The sequence below is a fragment of the Arachis stenosperma genome, chromosome 7, assembly GCF_014773155.1.
Source record: "Arachis stenosperma cultivar V10309 chromosome 7, arast.V10309.gnm1.PFL2, whole genome shotgun sequence".
Lineage (NCBI taxonomy): Eukaryota > Viridiplantae > Streptophyta > Magnoliopsida > Fabales > Fabaceae > Arachis > Arachis stenosperma.
Window position 1 is genome coordinate 22,395,793 of NC_080383.1, and position 19,797 is coordinate 22,415,589.

Sequence of the window (19,797 nt, forward strand, 5' to 3'; positions counted from 1 at the left end):
AACCTTTCTTAACTTTCTCAAGCATTTGTCTTAATCCTCATTTCAGTTCATAATCTCTACTTTGGCAATCTTGGGTCAAGCCAACTTTAAAACAACTTTTCAGTTTAGTTCTCTGTCAAAAGGCTCAAGAAAATTATTTATTTTAAATTCATTAAACTCCTTTCAAAACATAACCTCTCATTAGAGGTAATCAAATAAAACTCTTTCTCAAGTAAAACCTCAGATTTTACAAAATTCCGGCAGCACCTCCCCTAAAATTCGGGCTTAGCCACCCTTACGGGTCCCAACAAAACAATTTACCAAACTCTTTTCAACATTTTCAATATCAATTCAATTCAGAAACAAGCAAATTCTAACATTGAATCAGCCATATAACGCTAATGTTCATCTTTAATTTTATGAACTCATAACTCTCACTCAAGCATTCCCAACACCCTATCTTCTTTTCTGTTTTTAATATAGCAAATGAACTCGGAATTGCGCAAACTTTATGTCCAGGCGTTCGTCTTGAAATAAGCTTTCTAACAAATCAAAGATCATAATTTTCTGGTTTCTCTAGTCTTAGGAATAAAGGAAAAACCGAGACTGCTCTGCAGTGCGTAAAATCAGAAAAACAGCAGCAGCATGTGACATTCAAAATTCAATATAAAATCCAAGTTAAATCCAATAACTTTGAAAATTAATACAGTTCAACTTCACTCATCCAAGTTTCTTTTCCAATTAGTTTCAGGTCAATATCATTTTTAACGAAGAAGTTATATAACCTAGAAGTTGACTAATTTTCTGCAGAATCCTGCTTTAAAAGTTAATGAACTTATCTTCTTCCAAGTCCCATGTCTTACTCATTAAAACATGGATAGCCCTGAAATTTAAGTCACATATGCTAAACATGCTTAGTTTTCACTTCCAATTGGTTGCATCTCAATATCATTCCAGATTTAAAAATTATAAAGCCTTAAAATTACTGACTTAGAAAACAAAGCCTGACTTTTACTGCATAATACATCTTTCTTTGAAAATCCAAATCTTTAAAACCACAACTCTAACAATTCTAAATTTTTATGAAATTAAAGTATTAGGACCAAAGTTTCATTTAAAATTGGTTCCATCTCAAAATTCAAACTGCAGAATTTCCAATAGAGGAATCAAATTGCTGCTGTGTTAAATGTTCTGCAGAAAAACCAGATTTGACATTCCCAATTCAAAAATTCACCATAAATCATAAACTTAATGAAAAAGTCTCAAATTCACCAGTTTAGTTCCTTGTATCCCCAAGTTTAACCCAGATTTGGTTCCACGCAATTCCGATAAACACAGAATTAGTTATAGCTTTTCAAAGTGTCCGGCTTCTTTTAAACATAATGCAGAAAATCAAGTTTTACACTTTAACTTTGAAAAATCATAACTAGTTCTATAATTAATTCAAACTTCTCAAAATTGAGTCTCAACAACAACTTTTATTATACTTTACTCAGCATTTACTCTATTACCCTTTCGATTATCGTTGAACAACTGATTCACTTCCAAAGTCACTTTTAATTTCAAAAATCAGATTTTCAGTAACTAGTTCAACATTTTAAGATTCAACCTTCCAATTATTCCTTAAGCCCAACTTCAATTAATCACTAACTAAACCCATTACAATAAACCAACTCAACATCAATAGTTTCAATTTGACCCATCAAAATACCAAAATCACAATAATCTCTCATCAAACAATTTATAATTCAATCTCACAAAATCAACAAATTCAACCAAAGTTCCAATCAAAAATCTCAATCACTTCCAATCATAATTTCAACCACACAACTCAACTAATTCAGTATAATCACAGAGTCAGAACTTTTCAACAATTCCATCCATATCAGAGAAAACAATATCAATTACAACTTCAAACACTCACAACGAAGCCCAAAGACATTCACAGCCTTAACCTGAGTTCAATAATCCAAATTTCACAATCTCAAACTAAGCTTATTTCTATCAATTAGTCTCTCATAACAACAAAACCAATTACATTCGCAGCAGCAATCCAAATAATAATAATAATTTCTGAGAGTTCAAATTAATAACATAATTCATTTAAAATAAAATTTATTTAAATTAAGTTATACAATTCTTTCTTATTTTTCATTTATCAAAATTATAATTTCAATTGTACCAAATATCTAATAAAGATTATATAAGAATTCTAATTAATTTAAACTCCAATTATGATGAAACTCCATTTAATTACCTTTAGTAAAATAATTTTCTTAAAATAAATCACAAATAACTAATTATTTGATTTTCAAAAACTAAAATTGTTACACATCCCCCACCCATCTTCAGAGTTGTGAAAATCATTATTTCTATCCATCCAAATCCATTATAGGGTTGAATAGAACAAAAAAATATTCCTCTGATTGAGTTTTTACTTCAGCTAATTCTTCAAATTAGGACAAGCTGAATACATACTTATAAGAGACTGAATTTCTCTGATTTTGGTACAATCTTTGAGACAATAAAAAAAAGATTCAGGAGCTTGTCGGCATCTTGAACATATATAGACGCTGAAAGAGCACGATGAAATTTGAACTCAACAGTAGAAATTCTGTTATGAAGATAAAGTCAACTAAAAACTTATACTTTTCCAACACTACTTATTTTCTCTCGTAATCATGTCAGACATTTTCTTTTATGAATACAAAAAATTAGTTGTTATTATATTTTAGTATTCTGTTTTGGTATTTTAATTATAATTATAAATTTAGTGTTATTAAAAATATCAATAAAGTTAATCTTGTATAGATAATTTTGTCATTTATAAATTTTTAAATATAATTAAAATATGTAACAAATTAGACATTAATTTTTTAGTTAAAAAATACTAAAAAAATGCAAATCACATTTTACTATATTATTTATGAAATTTGCTTAACTTGTATGCTAATTATATTTTGCTCTACTCAAATAAGTAAACCATCAATCAAACTTTTATCAAAATTTTAATTTAGAGAATAGATGTTACTTTTTTTGGTGAGTTGCACAAAAAATTTACAGTAGTATTAGTTTATAAAACTCTAGAAACAGAGATAAAGCATGTTTGAATTTGTTTTAAAGATAAAAAAACTTGACAATGGCTAAATGAGTAACTATGGCTAAAAGATAATCTTGTAATAAATATAAATGACAAAATAATACAGTTGACACAAAATAACAAGCTAAAAAAACAAAGACAAGAATGATAGAATGCATCAATGAAAGAAAGTAATCGAATATGAGCCCTGCAATATTCACATGCATTTACAACTCATAAATGTCACTTTAATATGGAGAAAAAAATAATATTTAATATAAAGGTGAATGTAGAGGTAAAAAAATTTTAATATGAAAAGATTTTTGGAATTATACTCCAACATGAGGTTGGAGGATATTATTTTAAATTGTAGTGAAATCAAAATTTTCTTATCAATTTCAAGAAGAATAAATATAATTGTTTAAGTATTTACAGTATCTCGCTGTATGTGAGATGATTTTAATTTTTTTAATAATCAGACAATGTTTCTCACTAAGAGCGAGATGGAGCTTTTTTTTATAAATTAAATATAATTGTGTTTGAGCTTCAGTTTGATTCAAGTCTCACTTTAGATTTTAGTAAACTCCATCACCACACCAAGACTAGCATTAGACTCATCTTTGTTTCATCGAGTCTCTACCTAAAATATAATTTCATGCGATCACAAAGACATAGCCATAGAAGTTCCAATCCAAACACATAAAACACACTAGCACTACTTACAAACAATAAGAAATAACCAATACTGAACTATTTTGCTTACAAGAATACCAAAAAAATAAAGCCAACAACGCACAAGCTTTAAAACACCGCATCAAATATATAAACAATTACAAAATAATAAGAATTATAAGAATAAAAAAAAAATCCTTTTTCTTTGTTGGAAAGCCATCTTATTTTTTCTTATTCTCTCACTTGATTCTTCTCCAAAATTTTTTCAATGGTCAAGAGCTTCTTACGGTGACCTAACACATATTACAGTTACAGTTTTTTCCTGTCGGTGTAGTGTTAGCATTAGGTTCTCGTTTTCTGCTATAAAGTTTTCTCACTGGTTTAATCCCTACGCAGTTTTTATAATACCAAAATCAAACCAATATAAAAAATAATTTTTGAAATATAGATGGTGTAAGATATAATTGTGGTGCATATAATTTTTTTTACCGAGTAAAAGTTAATTTTTTGCAGAAGTGAAAAGAATTTGATGATAACACAAATATGTATTTTAAAAAAGAAATTGTTGAATAGAGTTAATAAATAAGTTGAGAAATAAGTAAATAGATAAAAACTAAAAGAGAAGGAAATTAGAAAGAATGCTAATAGATTAGAAAAAAGAATAATCAAAGTTTTCAAAAAAGAAAATTAGAAAAGAAGATTCATAACCTCAAAAAAAAAAGATGTTTGAGAAAAAAGAAAAAAAAGTTAATTACGATTAAGATACACTAGAAGTAATGATTGATAATTCTACTTTCAGATTTTAATTTAAAATAAATCAGCATAAATCAAACAGTATAATACATTTATGAGAAAAACAATAGTTTCATAATGCTTCGGCTCAATTTTATCGAAATGGAACCTATACGTGTGCTTTTTTTGGATATGGAAGCATGGGGGACTAGACGTATATGTGGGACAGTTTTTTGTCAGTGTCACAGAGAAGAACTCGGACCGTGCGTTTTCTTTGTTTATAAATTTTGCTTATCAAATCGGACCGTCCGATTTGTATGCTAATGAGAAATAAAATTTGGGGTGCTATAAATCGGACTCTCCGTGTTACCTTAACGTGGTTTTTTAATATGCAATGTAGTACAAGTCGTATGGTCCGAGTTCCATGCTTTGATTTTGAAAAGAACTCGGACCCTCCGTTTTGAGTACAGATAGAAATTGTTTTGGTGAACTGAGAGCTGGAATCACATGGTGAATGAAATCGGACTGTCCGTGTGGGTGGTGTCAACTCGCAGGGTCCGAGTTGTTCCCTCCTAACACCACAAACATGTTAAGCACACCCCTTCCCCATAATGGAGTCCAGCACGTACTCTAGCGCCATATGTAAATTAAAAAGCGTAATGGTTCTTTCTTTCTTGTTTTTTTTTTTTTTGTTTGTTTTAATTTGTATCTATAGAGGAATGATTTGTCCTTCTTTATTAAAATAGACTATAATAAAATAGATTTTTCCTCCAATAAAATGCTTTGCTGCTATACGTAATTTTACACAAATAGACCATTTTTAAGCATATACACCATTTATATCTTCGTATGTAAATTTTGTGGCCTATAAATATTATAAAGAATAATAATAAATGTAAATATTCGTTAATATATAAAATTATATTTAGTCTTTTTAATTTAAAAATTACAAATAATTTTAAAAATATATTTATAAATTATAAATGTCTGTAAAACACTTCAACCTTTTCAAATCTAAAGATATAAATAATTAACTTTTTTATCAAAAAATTTTACGAGAGTTAATCTAAATTTTATTTTTTGTAACTTGAATGAAGAAGAGACCAACTGCTTGACTTGGTTCAAGTTCCTCTAATCCTCTCCTCGCTTCAACTAAAGAGCCCTACTTTCTATTTCCCCTCTACCCTCTACCCTCTACCCTCTACCCTCTTCCCCTTTACATTTTATTTTATTTTATTTTATTTTCTTTTTTCCCTTTTTCGGTTTTTGGCCTTCATACTTTCTCCCCTTCAATATTCTTCCCCAGATAGAATCGAATTTCCACCCCCATTTTCCCTCAAAATCCCTCTCTCCCATTTCCTCTTCCCAATTTCATGATTTCCCCTTAATGCCCCCACTGTCGCTAGATTCACCTCAAACACACTCTTCCCCCTTTTAATTCCGTCCCAGAGGGTTCGCAAAACCCGTTTCGGGTTATCGGGTACCCGAATTCGCCTCCCCATTTCGGGTTCGGAGCTCTCGGAAGCTTATTTCGCCGTTTCAATTTTTTTTTTTGGTCTTCTGGATTTTTCCTTTTTTTTTTAAACCGTTAGGGGTTAACGGTGCTGTCGTTTTGTCATGGGCGATCTTCATGTGAACGGCGTCGTTTTCGGGGAGGATCGCCCCTGCGCCTCGTCGCCGCCGTCGCCGCCGCTGCCGTTGTCAAACCCCGATCCGAGCTCCGTCGCTGCAGACGCATGGTCAGCCGCCGAGGCCACCACCTCCGCGATTCTCCGCCGGATTAGGCCGACGCTCGGTGCTGACCGGAAGCGCCGCGAGGTTGTTGATTACGTGCAGAGGCTGATTCGATATGGCGCTCGGTGTGAGGTGTTATTTTATTTTATTTTTGTGTTTGCTCATTGAATTTTCGATTCATAATTGTGCTTTACTTCATGTAGCTTTTGTTTGAATTGGATGCTTTTCTTTTTGTGATCTTGGTTGTTTTTGGAGGTTTTGGCGTTATATTGTTGTGTTTTGTGATGATTCTGTTATAGTTTGCTGAGCAATTTCAAGTGTGTGTGTATATGGTGTTTGGCACATCAATTGGGAGTTTGGATTGTTGTGTTATGTAGTGTTGTTGTTGGGTTTTTGTTTGTGTTCACTGAACGGTGCTTTTTGCCTGTGGATTATGCATGGCACGTTGCTGATTGCTGTTTTTACTTTTTAGCTTTAGGAATGTGTTGAGGGGGTTCCTGTCTAATGGCACTTGATTGGGAGGTAGGAAAACCCGCTAGTTACCAGTCAAGCTGAGTGTCCTGTAGCTTGAGTCGTGTTTATGGGAGCTAAGTGCAGAAGGAATGAAGGATATGGAGTATGGTTGTTTGGTTGGTTGAGTTTTTATGGCTGATAGAATCGCAGGGCAGAACCTTAGGATAGTGGTGGAAATGAATAAATCCGGGATCAGGTCAGGGTATCTATTCCTGATTCTGGTCTAAGTGTATAATCATTCTATAAGAATTACCCTTTTCTGGATATATATGTTTAGCTTAATAGTATGTATATGTGCTGTTAACGAAGTGCAATTTTGAATTTTCTGATTCGTTTTAATGGATTATCACTTATGGGTTGTAATCTCATATTTGAATAATTTGCAATAGTGAGGTTGTATTATATTTAAACAAACAGGATGCATAGTGCACTGTAATTTTAATCTACTAAATGATGACATGGATGGATTCAGTCAATATATATATATGCATCTTTGCCTGCTCACCTTAAAATTTAAAATACTCTTTCTTTTGTTGCAGGTCTTTCCATATGGGTCAGTTCCTTTAAAAACATATCTTCCAGATGGAGATATTGATTTGACTGCACTCAGTTGTCAAAATATTGAGGATGGCTTAGTGTCGGATGTTCACACTGTTCTACGAGGAGAGGAAATCAATGAAGCTGCTGAATATGAAGTGAAGGATGTTCGTTTCATTGATGCAGAGGTTTTTTCTTCCTTCTTGGCACCTTATTGGAAATTGAATACAGTTCTGTTTGCAAGCATTGTGTGTCAAATGACCACCGTAAAATTATAATTCCAGAGTTATTATAAGCCTGAATGCTGAATCTGCATTTCCTTTAATTTTCCATTTGGAAAGGAATTACTTCTTTTCTCTCTAGGATGGAATTGACCCTGTCTTTTTAGTTTTGATCTCTATTGAAACTTTTCACATGTTTAGATGATTCATGATTGCCTCTCTTCCCTTACCTTATGATTCCTCCTTTCAAAACAGGCTGTTTATAGTGTTATGTTTGTGTTTTGGTCAGTTTTTCAAAGCAAGCTCTGTTAAGACTGTTCTATTTGCGTTTTATGCTCAGTAAGCCACATAAACTTTTTCACCCATCACCATTGTGTTTCTTCCATCTTTGTAAAGGTAGTGAATTTTGTGTTGGTAGCCTTGCATAGAATCTGGGGCGAATGATGGTCACTCTGGTTAATTTAAATCTGATATGTTTTCAATGTACGGTGTGGACAGAAAAAGTGTTGGTCCTTATATTGAAGTGCCTTTTCTCCCCTTTTCTTAATGCAGGTTAAGCTTATCAAATGCATTGTACAGAATATTGTTGTAGACATCTCTTTCAATCAATTAGGAGGACTCAGTACGTTATGTTTTCTTGAAAAGGTACCCTTAATGTGGCAATTCTCCACTTAAATCATGAAAAGTTCTGTGACGAAACATGTTCATATGTACTTTGGCCAACATTTTGAAAGCAGGATGATTCAACTCAATCTTTTAGTTTCTTTATTTTATTCAATTATCAAGGCTACAGAAGCAAGTATTATGTATTATATTCTTTGGAGAACTTGTATGCATGCAGACATTGTAGTCCGTCATTATTGTTTTTGTACTGTACTGTGTCCACACGTGCAATGTTTACTGTATTATGCTTATACAATTCCATTACGTAATTAGGTTGATCGACTTGTTGGCAAGGATCATCTCTTCAAACGTAGCATTATACTGATAAAAGCTTGGTGCTACTATGAGAGTCGTATTCTGGGTGCTCATCATGGCTTGATATCAACATATGCTCTGGAAACACTTGTTCTGTATATTTTCCATCAGTTTCATGTATCCTTAGATGGTCCACTAGCGGTAAGTTCTCCATCAAATCTATTTGGGTCATTTTAATGAGGAAAAGAAAGGAGAGAAAATCTGCATCCCTTGATGCTGACTATGCATTCTTTAAGTGAGCTGCACTTTGCCCTTCGATCCAGGTTCTCTATAGATTTTTGGACTACTTCAGCAAATTCGACTGGGATAATTATTGTGTTAGTTTGAAGGGACCAGTTGGAAAATCTTCTCTGCCTAATATAGTTGGTATGAAATTCCCCCTCTTTTTGTTTTTGAATGATATAGTATTTTTAGGTTGTTTTCTGACTCTCTGTTGTGTGAAGCTGAGGTGGCAGAAAATGGAGGAGACACTCTGCTGACTGAGGAGTTCATCAAAACCTGTGTGGAATCATTCTCAGTACCTTCAAGGGGACCTGATTTAAATTTTCGTGCATTTCCTCAGAAACATCTTAACATCATTGATCCACTAAAGGAAAACAACAACCTTGGTCGCAGTGTCAATAAAGGTTGAAGTGAATATCCCGTTAGTTTTATATGCCATTATGCTCTGTTCTGATATAAATTCTTTTCCAGTTTTAATATGTTGTTGTGCCTTTTAAAAGACACCTTTGATTGAAGTGTTCTGTACTGAATGGTCGTTCATCTTCTTTTGTTGAAGTTTAAATATTAGATAGTAGATCAGTTGCATATAAAGCAGGCGCAGCAGTTACTTGATGATATAAAGTCCTTCTATAAATGGGGATATGATTTTTGTAACCCATGGTTGTGCGAGGATATGTGGATGACCAGAGAAAGATTGGAGAATGATCTGCATCAAATCTAGGTATGAAAAACTTGCATATGGTGGTGGGAGTCAATGGAGAGAGTATGTTGTTGAGGAGAGAAATGACGAGCTTGAGGGAGGGCAGTGTGTATTTGGACCAAATATGGGGATCAATAATCTACACGAGTTTGTGGGAGAAATCGGAAAGATGATTGGAATGACTATTTCTTTGATAGGAAGGAGCAACTGGTGGGCTTTGAATGGAGAATATTATTATTGCATATCTTCTCATGAGAAATGGAAGGAAAAGGGGGAAAAAAGGGGAGAGGGCAGGTGGGGAAGGATGAACAAATTGTGGTGAGATGACTGAGGTCTGAGTCCATAGGTTCCCTTTTCTGGTTGTTACTTTGAGTGGTGATATACTTCATAATCTGACATTCCAAATACTGTTGAGGTCTCTATTTCTAAATCAATATTAGTTTATTCCAGTACCTATTCCATATTTGTCAAAGTTTATTCAAGTACCTATTCCTTAGTGGTCAAAAACTGTATTCAGGGAGCCTTGATTTTGGTAAATGGAGACTGGAAGGAGTACTTGAATGACTCTGTCTGGTGATTGAGAATATGAATGATGAGTTTTTTTTTTTTTTTTTTTTTTTTTTTTTTTTTTTTTTTTTTACCTGGGAGCAGGAGGAAGGGGGGGGGGGGGGGGTGGGTGGGTTCTGGACCAGATGTGGGCATTGGTAATGTTCGTGTGGTGGGAGAGATTAGTGGCCTGACTCTTGCATTGATCAATCTTTATTTCACTATGTCAAAGCCCTTATTTGGGCCCTCTAATTGATGAAGTGGGGACACTATTTCATGGGGAGGCATTTTGTCATCCAGATAGAAAAAAAGAACTTGTGGACCAGTGAGTGATTTGTGAAAGACAATAGAGATGAGTGCAAAAATTATTAGGATTTGATTGACATATAGTAATTAGTAAAAGCCCCAAGTAGCAGATGTATTGTCAAGGTTCATTGCTTTCAAGGTTCCAATGCTCAACAGTCCTGGTTTTCTAGTGTGTCAGAAGAAATATATGAGCAAACAGACACAACTTGATATTAACCTGCTACTGTATACATCACTACCACATCACTGTTGCCGCTATGTGTTCTTAGATTCTGTTTATGTACAATCCATTATGGATCTCGAGTGTGGCATAATAAATAGTTGTAGGTGTCTTGCGTTTGTGTATTAGTCCATTATTTTTTTAATAGTCTAGTACTCTCTCATTAGAACAATGTTTATTTTCTTCTTTTTCAGGTAATTTCTATCGAATACGCAGTGCTTTTAAGTATGGTGCCCGAAAGCTTGGCTGGATTCTTATGCTACCAGAAGATAGAATAGCAGATGAGCTTAATAGGTTCTTTGCGAACACATTGGATAGGCATGGATGCAATCATGGGAATGACATGCGAACTACGAGTCTTGGTTGTAGTCCTAGAGATTTTGACTTCTCAGGAACATCAGAGGCTGCAGTGTGCTCTGAAGACAAGACATCTTTCTTTGTTTCTACCGGATCCAAAGTGGAAAGTTTACCTGGAAATCAACATAATTGTGAAACTAAAAATGAAAGAGAAAGGAATGGAGTAAAAGTTTTCTCCTCTTTGGCAGGGCCATCAGTTGACTCATCTGGGGATGAAAATGCAGATCCAATTTATAAACTAGTTGAAGATTCTAAGGATGTTGCAACAATAGGAGGCTTGGATCTTGCAAGCAGTAATGATGCATCATATTTTTCAAATGGGATTGCTTCTAATGAAACAACAGTTAATTCTCTTATTGATGACGAGAAAGAGAAGCATGTTATGGAGAACAACTCTAGGTCAAATCTTGATGAAAATAGTGTGGCGTCTTATGGGCTAGTTGATTCGAGAAATGCAGTTGATGTCTTTGAAAATAATTTTCCTCATAGTGATAGTTACACTACTACTGTATCTTGGGGTACTGAAGCTACAAAATCCCTATTGGACCTGGCTGGGGATTATGAAAGTAACATTAGGAATCTACAATATGGTCAGATGTGCAATGGTTATACTGTCTCTCCTCTTGTGGTGCCTAGTCCTCCTAGGTCTCCAAAGTTACAGAATAGGAATCCTTGGGAAACTGTTAGGCAGTGTCTTCAGATTAATCAAAGCATTCATTCACAGGCAAATTCAAATGGTGTTCTTGGACCAGTTTACCTTGTTAATCATGCTACTCTACCGATCCCCCCTTTTGGTTCAGAAGAGAAGAGAAAACTCCGAGGAACAGGCGCATACTTCCCTAATATGGTAATGCACACCTGAACTATTTAGGTATATAGATGATATTTTCAGTAATGTTCTAACTATAAAGCTCATAATTTTGCAGTCATCTCGTCCGTATAGGGATAACAGGCCAATGTCAGGAAGGGGACGGAGCCAAGCATCTGGTGCTCATGGGCAACAACATAGACATGCACATAGTCGTAACAATGGCTTCATTCCTACTCTACAAGAGTTGAATTTGTCTGTGGAGGGAAGTTTTGAACATCCTCTTGAAGTATATCCTCCTCTTGGCAGTGCTAAGTCCAGGTCATCAGAAACATATTTCAGCCAACCTGCCATATGGGGACCACGTCATTCTAACGGTTTCCCTCACACGTCTGAAAAGCATGAGTCTGGTACTGTAAGCCCTCAGCATCGTGGACCACCAAGAATTGAAGTTAGCAATCTCCATGAATCAAGCATCTCTACTACTAAGGGCTCTGCTCCCAGCACAGGGGTCGTGTCAGAGGAGAGTTCTGACTCATTATCTGCAGTTGATAACAAAAGGTAATATAACATCTCTGTTGATACTTATTCATTGGTACAGAGATCACAAATGATGTTAAACCACTGGCATATTTTAATGCTTAGACCATTACATGTTCATAGTTTGTGCTCCTAGTTTTCCTCTCCTTTAAGGGGGTGTCTATGGTTTGGGATTCAGGATTGACGTGGGAGCTTATCATTTGAAGAATGAAGATGACTTTCCTCCACTTTCCCACTGAGTGCCAGTGAAGGATGGTGAATATGTAATATCATTAACCCTAATGGTCAATACATGGAAACAATTATGATTTGCCTACCTTACAACAGGTGCAACCAAGGGAAGCCGATTTTGTAAGAACTAAGAAGTATGAACAATGTGCATGCATCTCAAAAATGAAGATAGCTTCCCTCAACTCTGGGTCTCTTCCAGAGATTGTCCAATACATAGAAGTGAGAGTACTGAATAAGTGAGAAATGCTGAGACTAGCCTTAGATGCTAACAAACTAGGTTAAAGTTAAACTAGATTGGGTGTTGTGACACCCTTATTCCCCTTTTTCTTGCTGTAGTTGGTCTTTTTGTATAAAACTGCGTGTACATTCTGCTTACTTTTTTTTTTTTGTCTCCACTCCTGTTTTTATTCTGGATTATTTAGGGATGTAGATATCGGGTGATGTTCCTGAAGCTGAGTTTATAGTTTTGTTGTTTGTAGTTTTAAAGTATAAACCCACAAAATTTTAGATATCGGAATGGAATTCCACACATGGTTTTCTGTCAGTTGCAATTAGTGTAATAAATTTACTTTTGTTTGGGGGTATTTGTGTGTTTGCCCATGATTTTATGCATGACCTTGCTTGTTCTACAATGAAGTAGAGTCTTCAAGATTTCATATGCTTTACCCAAAGTGAGAAGAGGTAAGTCATAGCATACCAGTAGTGCACAAAACTCCTAAATCTGCCATGTTGAGTTAGGGAAACAATGCAAGCCATTCATGTCTTCTGATTTAATAGCTTAAGCTTTTGAGAGAGATGGTTCATGACATATTCTCAACTTTTATGACCAAGTGGTCTTGTATTCAGTTATTGTCACTCTTAATTTAGCAGGTGGTGTTGGTTTGTGCATTATCCACATTGGCCTCCTGCGGGAGGGGGCCTGTTAGAGATGCAATTACAGATATTAATGTGGTTTCTTGGGAGAGATCATTTATGACAATAAAAATATTCTACTGAGCTGAGATATAATTTTCATTATTTATGAATGAGAGATTGGAATGTAATGAATTCTGTCTAGTCAGCATAATTGCGGTGTGTGGTTTTTGTTACTTAATTCCTCCTAGATCTAATTTCTTGGATTTGGTGGTTTTGCATGATACTGGTGTAAGATCAGGAATTAACGTATCAAAAAGAAAAAGGTTGCAGAACAATTAGAGCGACGAAGGATTTGTTATGTAAAAAGAAGGGTTAATAGAGGAGTTTGATCAATTGTAGACTAGTTTGATAGAGGGCTAGAGGAAGAAAATTGCAAGTAAATGCATTGATCTTGGTGCTGCTTTTGGAAGAAAAAGTAATGTTATTTCTTATTTGATTTATAGTAGTCTGTTCTCACTAAGAAAAGGTACTGCGGTAGTTGTCCTGTCTAAACCCCTATCCATGATTCAAGTGTAAAATTAGAAACAGATTAAATGACCTTTGTGCATATGAAAATGATTTCTGTTCTTTAAAGTAGCAATGTGTATTGGTTCCTTTATTTTATTTTATTTTATTTTTTCCTCTCATGTTTCTTCAAATTGAGAATATAGTTCCGAGTTTGACCATTAGATGTGATGTTTTTCTTTATGACAGCATTATCCTTGGTGGAGTCCATGGCCATTCAAATAGCCTTGATGATGACCCCGAGAAACAATAGTTGGTAGTTTCTATCATATGTAGCTCATTGATAATATTCCTGGTTTTCATCCTGTTGTGTAGCGATGTAGCTTTTGTTATGTTGTGTAGCTCATAATGATAATTTTTTTGTAGATGTTGGCTTCCATTTTTTGTTCAAGCAAATTCAGCAGGAAAATTAGAAAAATAAGTACCATTTTTTGGATTATTTGGTTGGATATAAGTTGTATATTATTTCTAAGGAACTTTTTATTGTAACACATTAATTGGGAAAAAAAGAAAAAAAAAAAAAGAGAAGGGACTTCTCCGGAGAGTACCCTTATAGATTATCGCCCTTGGTTGAGTTGAGTCTACCATTTCTCCAGACTAAAAAAGACTCGTAATTAATAATAAGGATGATCCATGATTAATCGAAATACATCTAATTATATGAGTTGAAGCTGCTAAAATTGCAGGCCTGGAAAACTATAAAGGACAATCAATTAAGGCTGCATTTTGAAATGCATAGTGTTTTAGTTTCAATAGATACCATTTTTTTTTGCCTTATTAACATGTATGATTTGTAATAATTATAATTCTAAGTTTCATATACTTGATATTACAAAGGCATTTTAAGAGTTTTTAACCTGAAGATTTAAATATTTATAAGAGTGGGCTCACTTTGAAAAATGTGTTTCTAAATGTGATTTAAAAGAAAAAATGCATATATTTTATCATTTTCATTTTTGTAATTTAAAAACTCCAAAATGTTACCCCCAAATTCTTCTTTTATTTTATACAAAATTTGTTTATTAAACTATGAAGTTGTTACGATGTCGTAACAAATTTTAATGAAAGATTCTTTTTTGACTTCATGTTAAATGTTCGACTCCGGTTTAACGAAAACAATAGTAATAAAACAAATAAATAACAATAAAAACAAATGCTCCCATATTATTATTACAAGGAAAAATATTAGTAGGTAATAAATCATAGAAAGTCATACGTGCCATTATCTAAATGAGAATTACATGTATATATCAACATATTTTACTTTACAATATGTCAACCAAATTAGTAAAAGTATATTTAAAATAAATCAGATACCTGCAGCATCAAAGCACCAGTGGTCTAGTGGTAGAATAGTACCCTGCCACGGTACAGACCCGGGTTCGATTCCCGGCTGGTGCACTTCTAAGAGAGCTATGACGAGTCTTGTGTCAACTGTGATGGCTGGGTCTGTCACCATCGTCTGAATCTTCCGACGAGAAGTGGCACTTCTGAGCTCTTTCCTTTTCTTTACTAATATTTTTCCTCTCTTTGTCATAGCTTCAACCATCGCTTTGTTCTTTCTTACCTGTAAATTATAGTCATTGGCAACATTAATAATGGATTCAATCATTCTCCGAAAACAATACAACTTTAGAGTGATTGGGGACGAAATTGTCCACAATAATTCAAATAATCCCACCATGAATTTCACTTTATAAGGTCCCCCACTAAGGCAACATATATATTCTTAGTGGTAGTGGCCAAATGTGCAAGGCATTAAAAACATTACCTGTAGTCTGCAAAAAATTAAATAAATATATAAAATTATAATATAATATTTATTAAAAAATAAATATTAGTATTTAATATTTTATATTATTTAAATTTAAATAAATTATATATAAATTTCATTAGCTCGTTGCTTTAATGTGATATATATAATTTATATAAATTATTAGCCTTTAATTTAATGGGTCTAATCTAAAAAAAAAGTTATATATAGATAAAATTAAAAGTAAAAATAATTTATTGATAAAAAATAAGAAACAATCAAAATTTTAAAAGAGAAATAAACATATATAAGTTAAATTACATAAGTAAATATGTGAGGTTAAAGTTATTCTAATAAAATCTCATTTACACATGAATTAGTGTAAAGTTGTAGATTTGGAGCATTATTTAGGTGAACTTGGTTATTATATATTTTAGAGTAAATCCCCTTTCCAGTTTCTAACCATTTGCCCGATGGATTTTTCACCCCCTAAAAAATCTAAAGACCCAAATCGATCCTTTAGGGAGTGGGAAGTCCATCAGGCAAATAGTTAGAGACCGAAAATGGCATTTACTCTATATTCTATTATTAGCCTACAATAAAATGAGTATGTCAGACTTAGTGGCAAGAGAGTTACAATTTAACATAAAGTTCACGGTTCGTGTCACATATACTGCTCATTGAGTATGTGAAGATCTGTGGTCATGCCCCCGTACTGCATCGGTTCAAGTTGATTTGTCTGATTTTTAATGGGTTTAACCATCATTGACTGGATTAATCGCAGAAACTGTTTGATTCTTAAATTGAACATTGATTTTTTGGTCGGACCAACTGGTTCGATCCAGTTCTGATAATTATAGAAAATAGAACTGTTATTTTTTTTATAAATATATTCTTGTCTCATTCATTAATGTAAAAGGTGATATTTTCCAGGATATTTGACACATTTGTTAACTTAATTTAATTGATAGTATTGATATAATTTTAATTTAAATTTTTTTCTAAGAAAAATAAATATATTTTTCAAATTGGTTTATATTAAGAGTAAAATCTTTTTTCGACTCCTGTCCATTTTTATTTTAGACAACTCGCACTCTATTAATTGAAAAATAATAATCCGATCCCTACCCTTTGTTTTCGTTAGACATATGAGCCCCTCTGTTAAATTTTCTAGCAAGTATTGATAGAATTGGATAACATGCCACGTTGAGCTCTATAACGTGGCATCGCTTCTCTTACGTGGATTATAATCATTCAATTAGGATAATTAAACCCCTGTCGAATCATCAAAACAATATCGTGTGGGGAAATGTTTCTATTACTAGACCTAATAGAAGAAGTTAACCTTAGGAGAAGAAGGAAACCATGAGTGATGCAGCGCAGTCTTCAACATCTCAGCGACGTCTTGGAGGTAGGAAGAGTGCGAATCTCATGGGTTCGTTCACCATGGCAAGTGCAAGTAGTAGGAAGAGAAAATTTGAGCACCCTAGACGTGAATGTGAAGCATATGCTGTGATGCAAGAATCAGGGACAACGAAGAACTCAAAGAATTTTTCTTGATTGCTGCTACTATCATATAAGTGGATTTCCATTTATTAATTTTAGTATGCTTTAAGTACTACTATTTCAGAGTCCAATTTATTCCATTGCTGCTTGAAGTTTACAACTATGCAACTGGCTAATTTACAGAACTTAGATTGCACTGATATAATAAATTTTAATTTTAGAGTGATACGCTGCAAGTTTTTCGTATGGCTTGATGATTTAATTTCATTCAAGTATGAAAATATACAAAAGGATGATGTTGGAGATAAAGTGATGATGCAAATGGGTGATTTTGATAAAAAGGTGATAATGCTGGACAACAAAATGGAGAAAGTGGAGCAAAAGTTGGAGTAATGTAGCCAAAAAACAATAAAGAAGCTGGGAAATGAGCTTTTGGAGATGTGTTATTTTGATGTTTCTGTTATCTGCATTTGTATTAGTTATGTTTGGTGTATTCTAGTAAGTTGATGTGCTATGTGAAAAAAACTATGACTAAATGCCTAGTTATGTATTTTGAACCTCTTTTCATATGCATGGATTTAACTTTTGATTTGATTTTGCTCATATGCTTTGTGAAGAGATTAATATAACAACAAATAACTATAATAAGAATTTATTAATTTGTCAATTTCATACGACAAATACCAAGCCAACTAAGTAACAACTTCATTCATTAGTAAACTATTATCCATCCAAAATACCATAACCAACTATGTCAAGTACCTAATACATCCATATGCATATCAAAAGACAAACACAAAATACAAAAGTAGCATCATATGATAAGTTCATACACCAACTAGATACATTATATACTACACCAAACATCTTGCTAATAGTAAAAGGTTCTTTAATATGCTTTTGAGGTCTGCCTTGGTGGCCTAAAGTCATATGTAGTCATGAACCCAGGAGGGACATTCTGGCCTAATGTTGCATAAACTTGAAGGGATTTGGTCTAGTGCCATTCATAAATTTTTCTATTATTGATGGAGAAGCAGTGTTTAGAGTTGGTGGGCAGATAGGCGAGGGATTGGCTTGTTGAGCTGGAGCTGGAGGTGCTAGAGGATTGATGATAGGAGCTTTCATCCTATTTTAGGTAGACTAAGTAAAGGGAGTTGGATTGGGGGCTATTGAAACTAGAGGATTAATATTAACTCCCTACAATATTACCCAATAATAGATTTAAAAAATTTGAGTATTTGTATATTACATTACAAATAAACATAAAAAATGTGCAAACCTCTATAGCAAAAGCATACTGTGAGATTGGAATCTTTTCAATTTGTTGCTGGATTTGAGATTCGCATGGATCCCTTCTATCTATAACTAGCATACCCTAGTCCCTTAAACATTAGCTCCAAATCTATGAAATTGTCAAGATCAATATCTAATGGAGAAAGTCTGTGCACATTGCCATTGTAGCACATCACGCCATTAGAGTCCTTTTCAAACTAACCCTTGTGGTGAAATGCAGGGACAACCTCTTAAGACACCTACATACAAAAAATTAAATAAAAAGATTAACTAATTACTGACCTAATCATAGATTAAAATAGCATTTTCATTAAAGTAATTAAACAAATATACAAGAGACAACAAAAATGGGACTACTGGACACAGTTTAGAAAATAATTAAAAAAGGTTACCTCGACGAAAGCGACAGCCATACCACTATACTCCGTGAAAGCCTCCATTAGTAGCTCTGTTTCTTACGTACAGTGTCGTCACGATCACTCACTGAAACTCTTCGTCACCAATATTTTGGAGGAAAAAGTGTCTATTCGTTAGGGTTTTCTGTAATTCTGAGAATGGAGTAAGAGTTCTTTGGGGTTTGTTGAGAGAAACTTTTTATTACACCCCCACACAACGTCATTTTGATGATTCAGCAGGGTTTAATTGTTCTAATCGAATGGTTATAGTCCACATAGGAGAAGTGAAGTCACGTCATAGCGTCCAACGTGACATGTCAACAAATTCTGTCAAGACTTGCCAGAGAATTTGACAGCAGGTCTCGTGTATAATGAAAATGAAGGATAGGGGTCGTGTTATCATGTTCCAATCGATAGGTTGCAGGATTGTCTAAAACGAAAGTGAACAGGGGCCAGAAAAGGGTTTTACTCTTATATCAATCACATCTTTTAACCTACACGATTAAGTTTAAGCATATATAAGGACAATTAAAAATGCTTTTGAATTAAGGAAAAAGAAATGTCTTCAAATATTGTTTAATACATGTTCATACTTGGACATGAAGACAACAGTTCTATAAAGCAAACAAAAAGCGAGTAACATTTAAAAATTGCATCACACAGGGTCGGTCCAATAGTAATGAATCCAATCTGTGTGGTCTCATCCACATGGATTGGACCAACATGGATACGGGCCTCTTGATCCGTAAGACTGTAACCGACCCGACTTAGGAAGCAACTAAAATTTCCACCAACAACTTCGATTATTACTACTAAGGAGATAACAAACTCAAACATGGGATAACTTTCCATTTTATAAGAGAATAATCACCCATGATCATCTGAAGTCATCCCCAAGGAATGAGTAAGTCAAATCTACAACTTTATAAATATTCTAACACTTAGGTGATTTTTTTTCAAACCAATCTCACTTAAAACTTGCTTAAAATTTTGCTAACTTAGGCATCAAAATCCCTTGCAGGTAAGGGTGTTTGCGGTGCTATTTGGATTAGTTTT

At 33.9% G+C, this 19,797-nt stretch overlaps 1 protein-coding gene and 2 non-coding genes across 6 annotated transcripts; all 3 read left to right on the forward strand.

Annotated features, from left to right (window-relative positions):
* Positions 1-5,666: 5,666 nt before the first annotated feature.
* Positions 5,667-14,371, forward strand: LOC130940844 (uncharacterized). 4 transcript variants are annotated; one of them, XM_057869109.1, is made up of 10 exons: positions 5,667-6,328; positions 7,249-7,434; positions 8,020-8,112; positions 8,404-8,586; positions 8,709-8,811; positions 8,889-9,071; positions 10,634-11,643; positions 11,723-12,165; positions 13,984-14,050; positions 14,161-14,369. In XM_057869109.1, exons 1-9 carry the CDS (start codon positions 6,080-6,082, stop codon positions 14,045-14,047), a joined length of 2,514 nt encoding a protein of 837 aa, XP_057725092.1. In that variant the 5' UTR covers positions 5,667-6,079; the 3' UTR covers positions 14,048-14,050; positions 14,161-14,369. The 4 variants fall into 4 exon arrangements, with proteins under 4 accessions (XP_057725092.1, XP_057725091.1, XP_057725094.1 ...); XM_057869108.1 differs by having other exon boundaries at positions 13,984-14,371; XM_057869111.1 differs by lacking the exons at positions 13,984-14,050; positions 14,161-14,369 and adding an exon at positions 12,268-12,919.
* A 753-nt stretch (positions 14,372-15,124) lies between these two features.
* Positions 15,125-15,195, forward strand: TRNAG-GCC (transfer RNA glycine (anticodon GCC)). The gene has a single exon. It is a non-coding gene; the product is annotated as a tRNA-Gly (tRNA).
* A 9-nt stretch (positions 15,196-15,204) lies between these two features.
* Positions 15,205-15,292, forward strand: LOC130942749 (small nucleolar RNA snoR114). Its single transcript, XR_009071306.1, has one exon. It is a non-coding gene; the product is annotated as a small nucleolar RNA snoR114 (small nucleolar RNA).
* Positions 15,293-19,797: the final 4,505 nt, after the last annotated feature.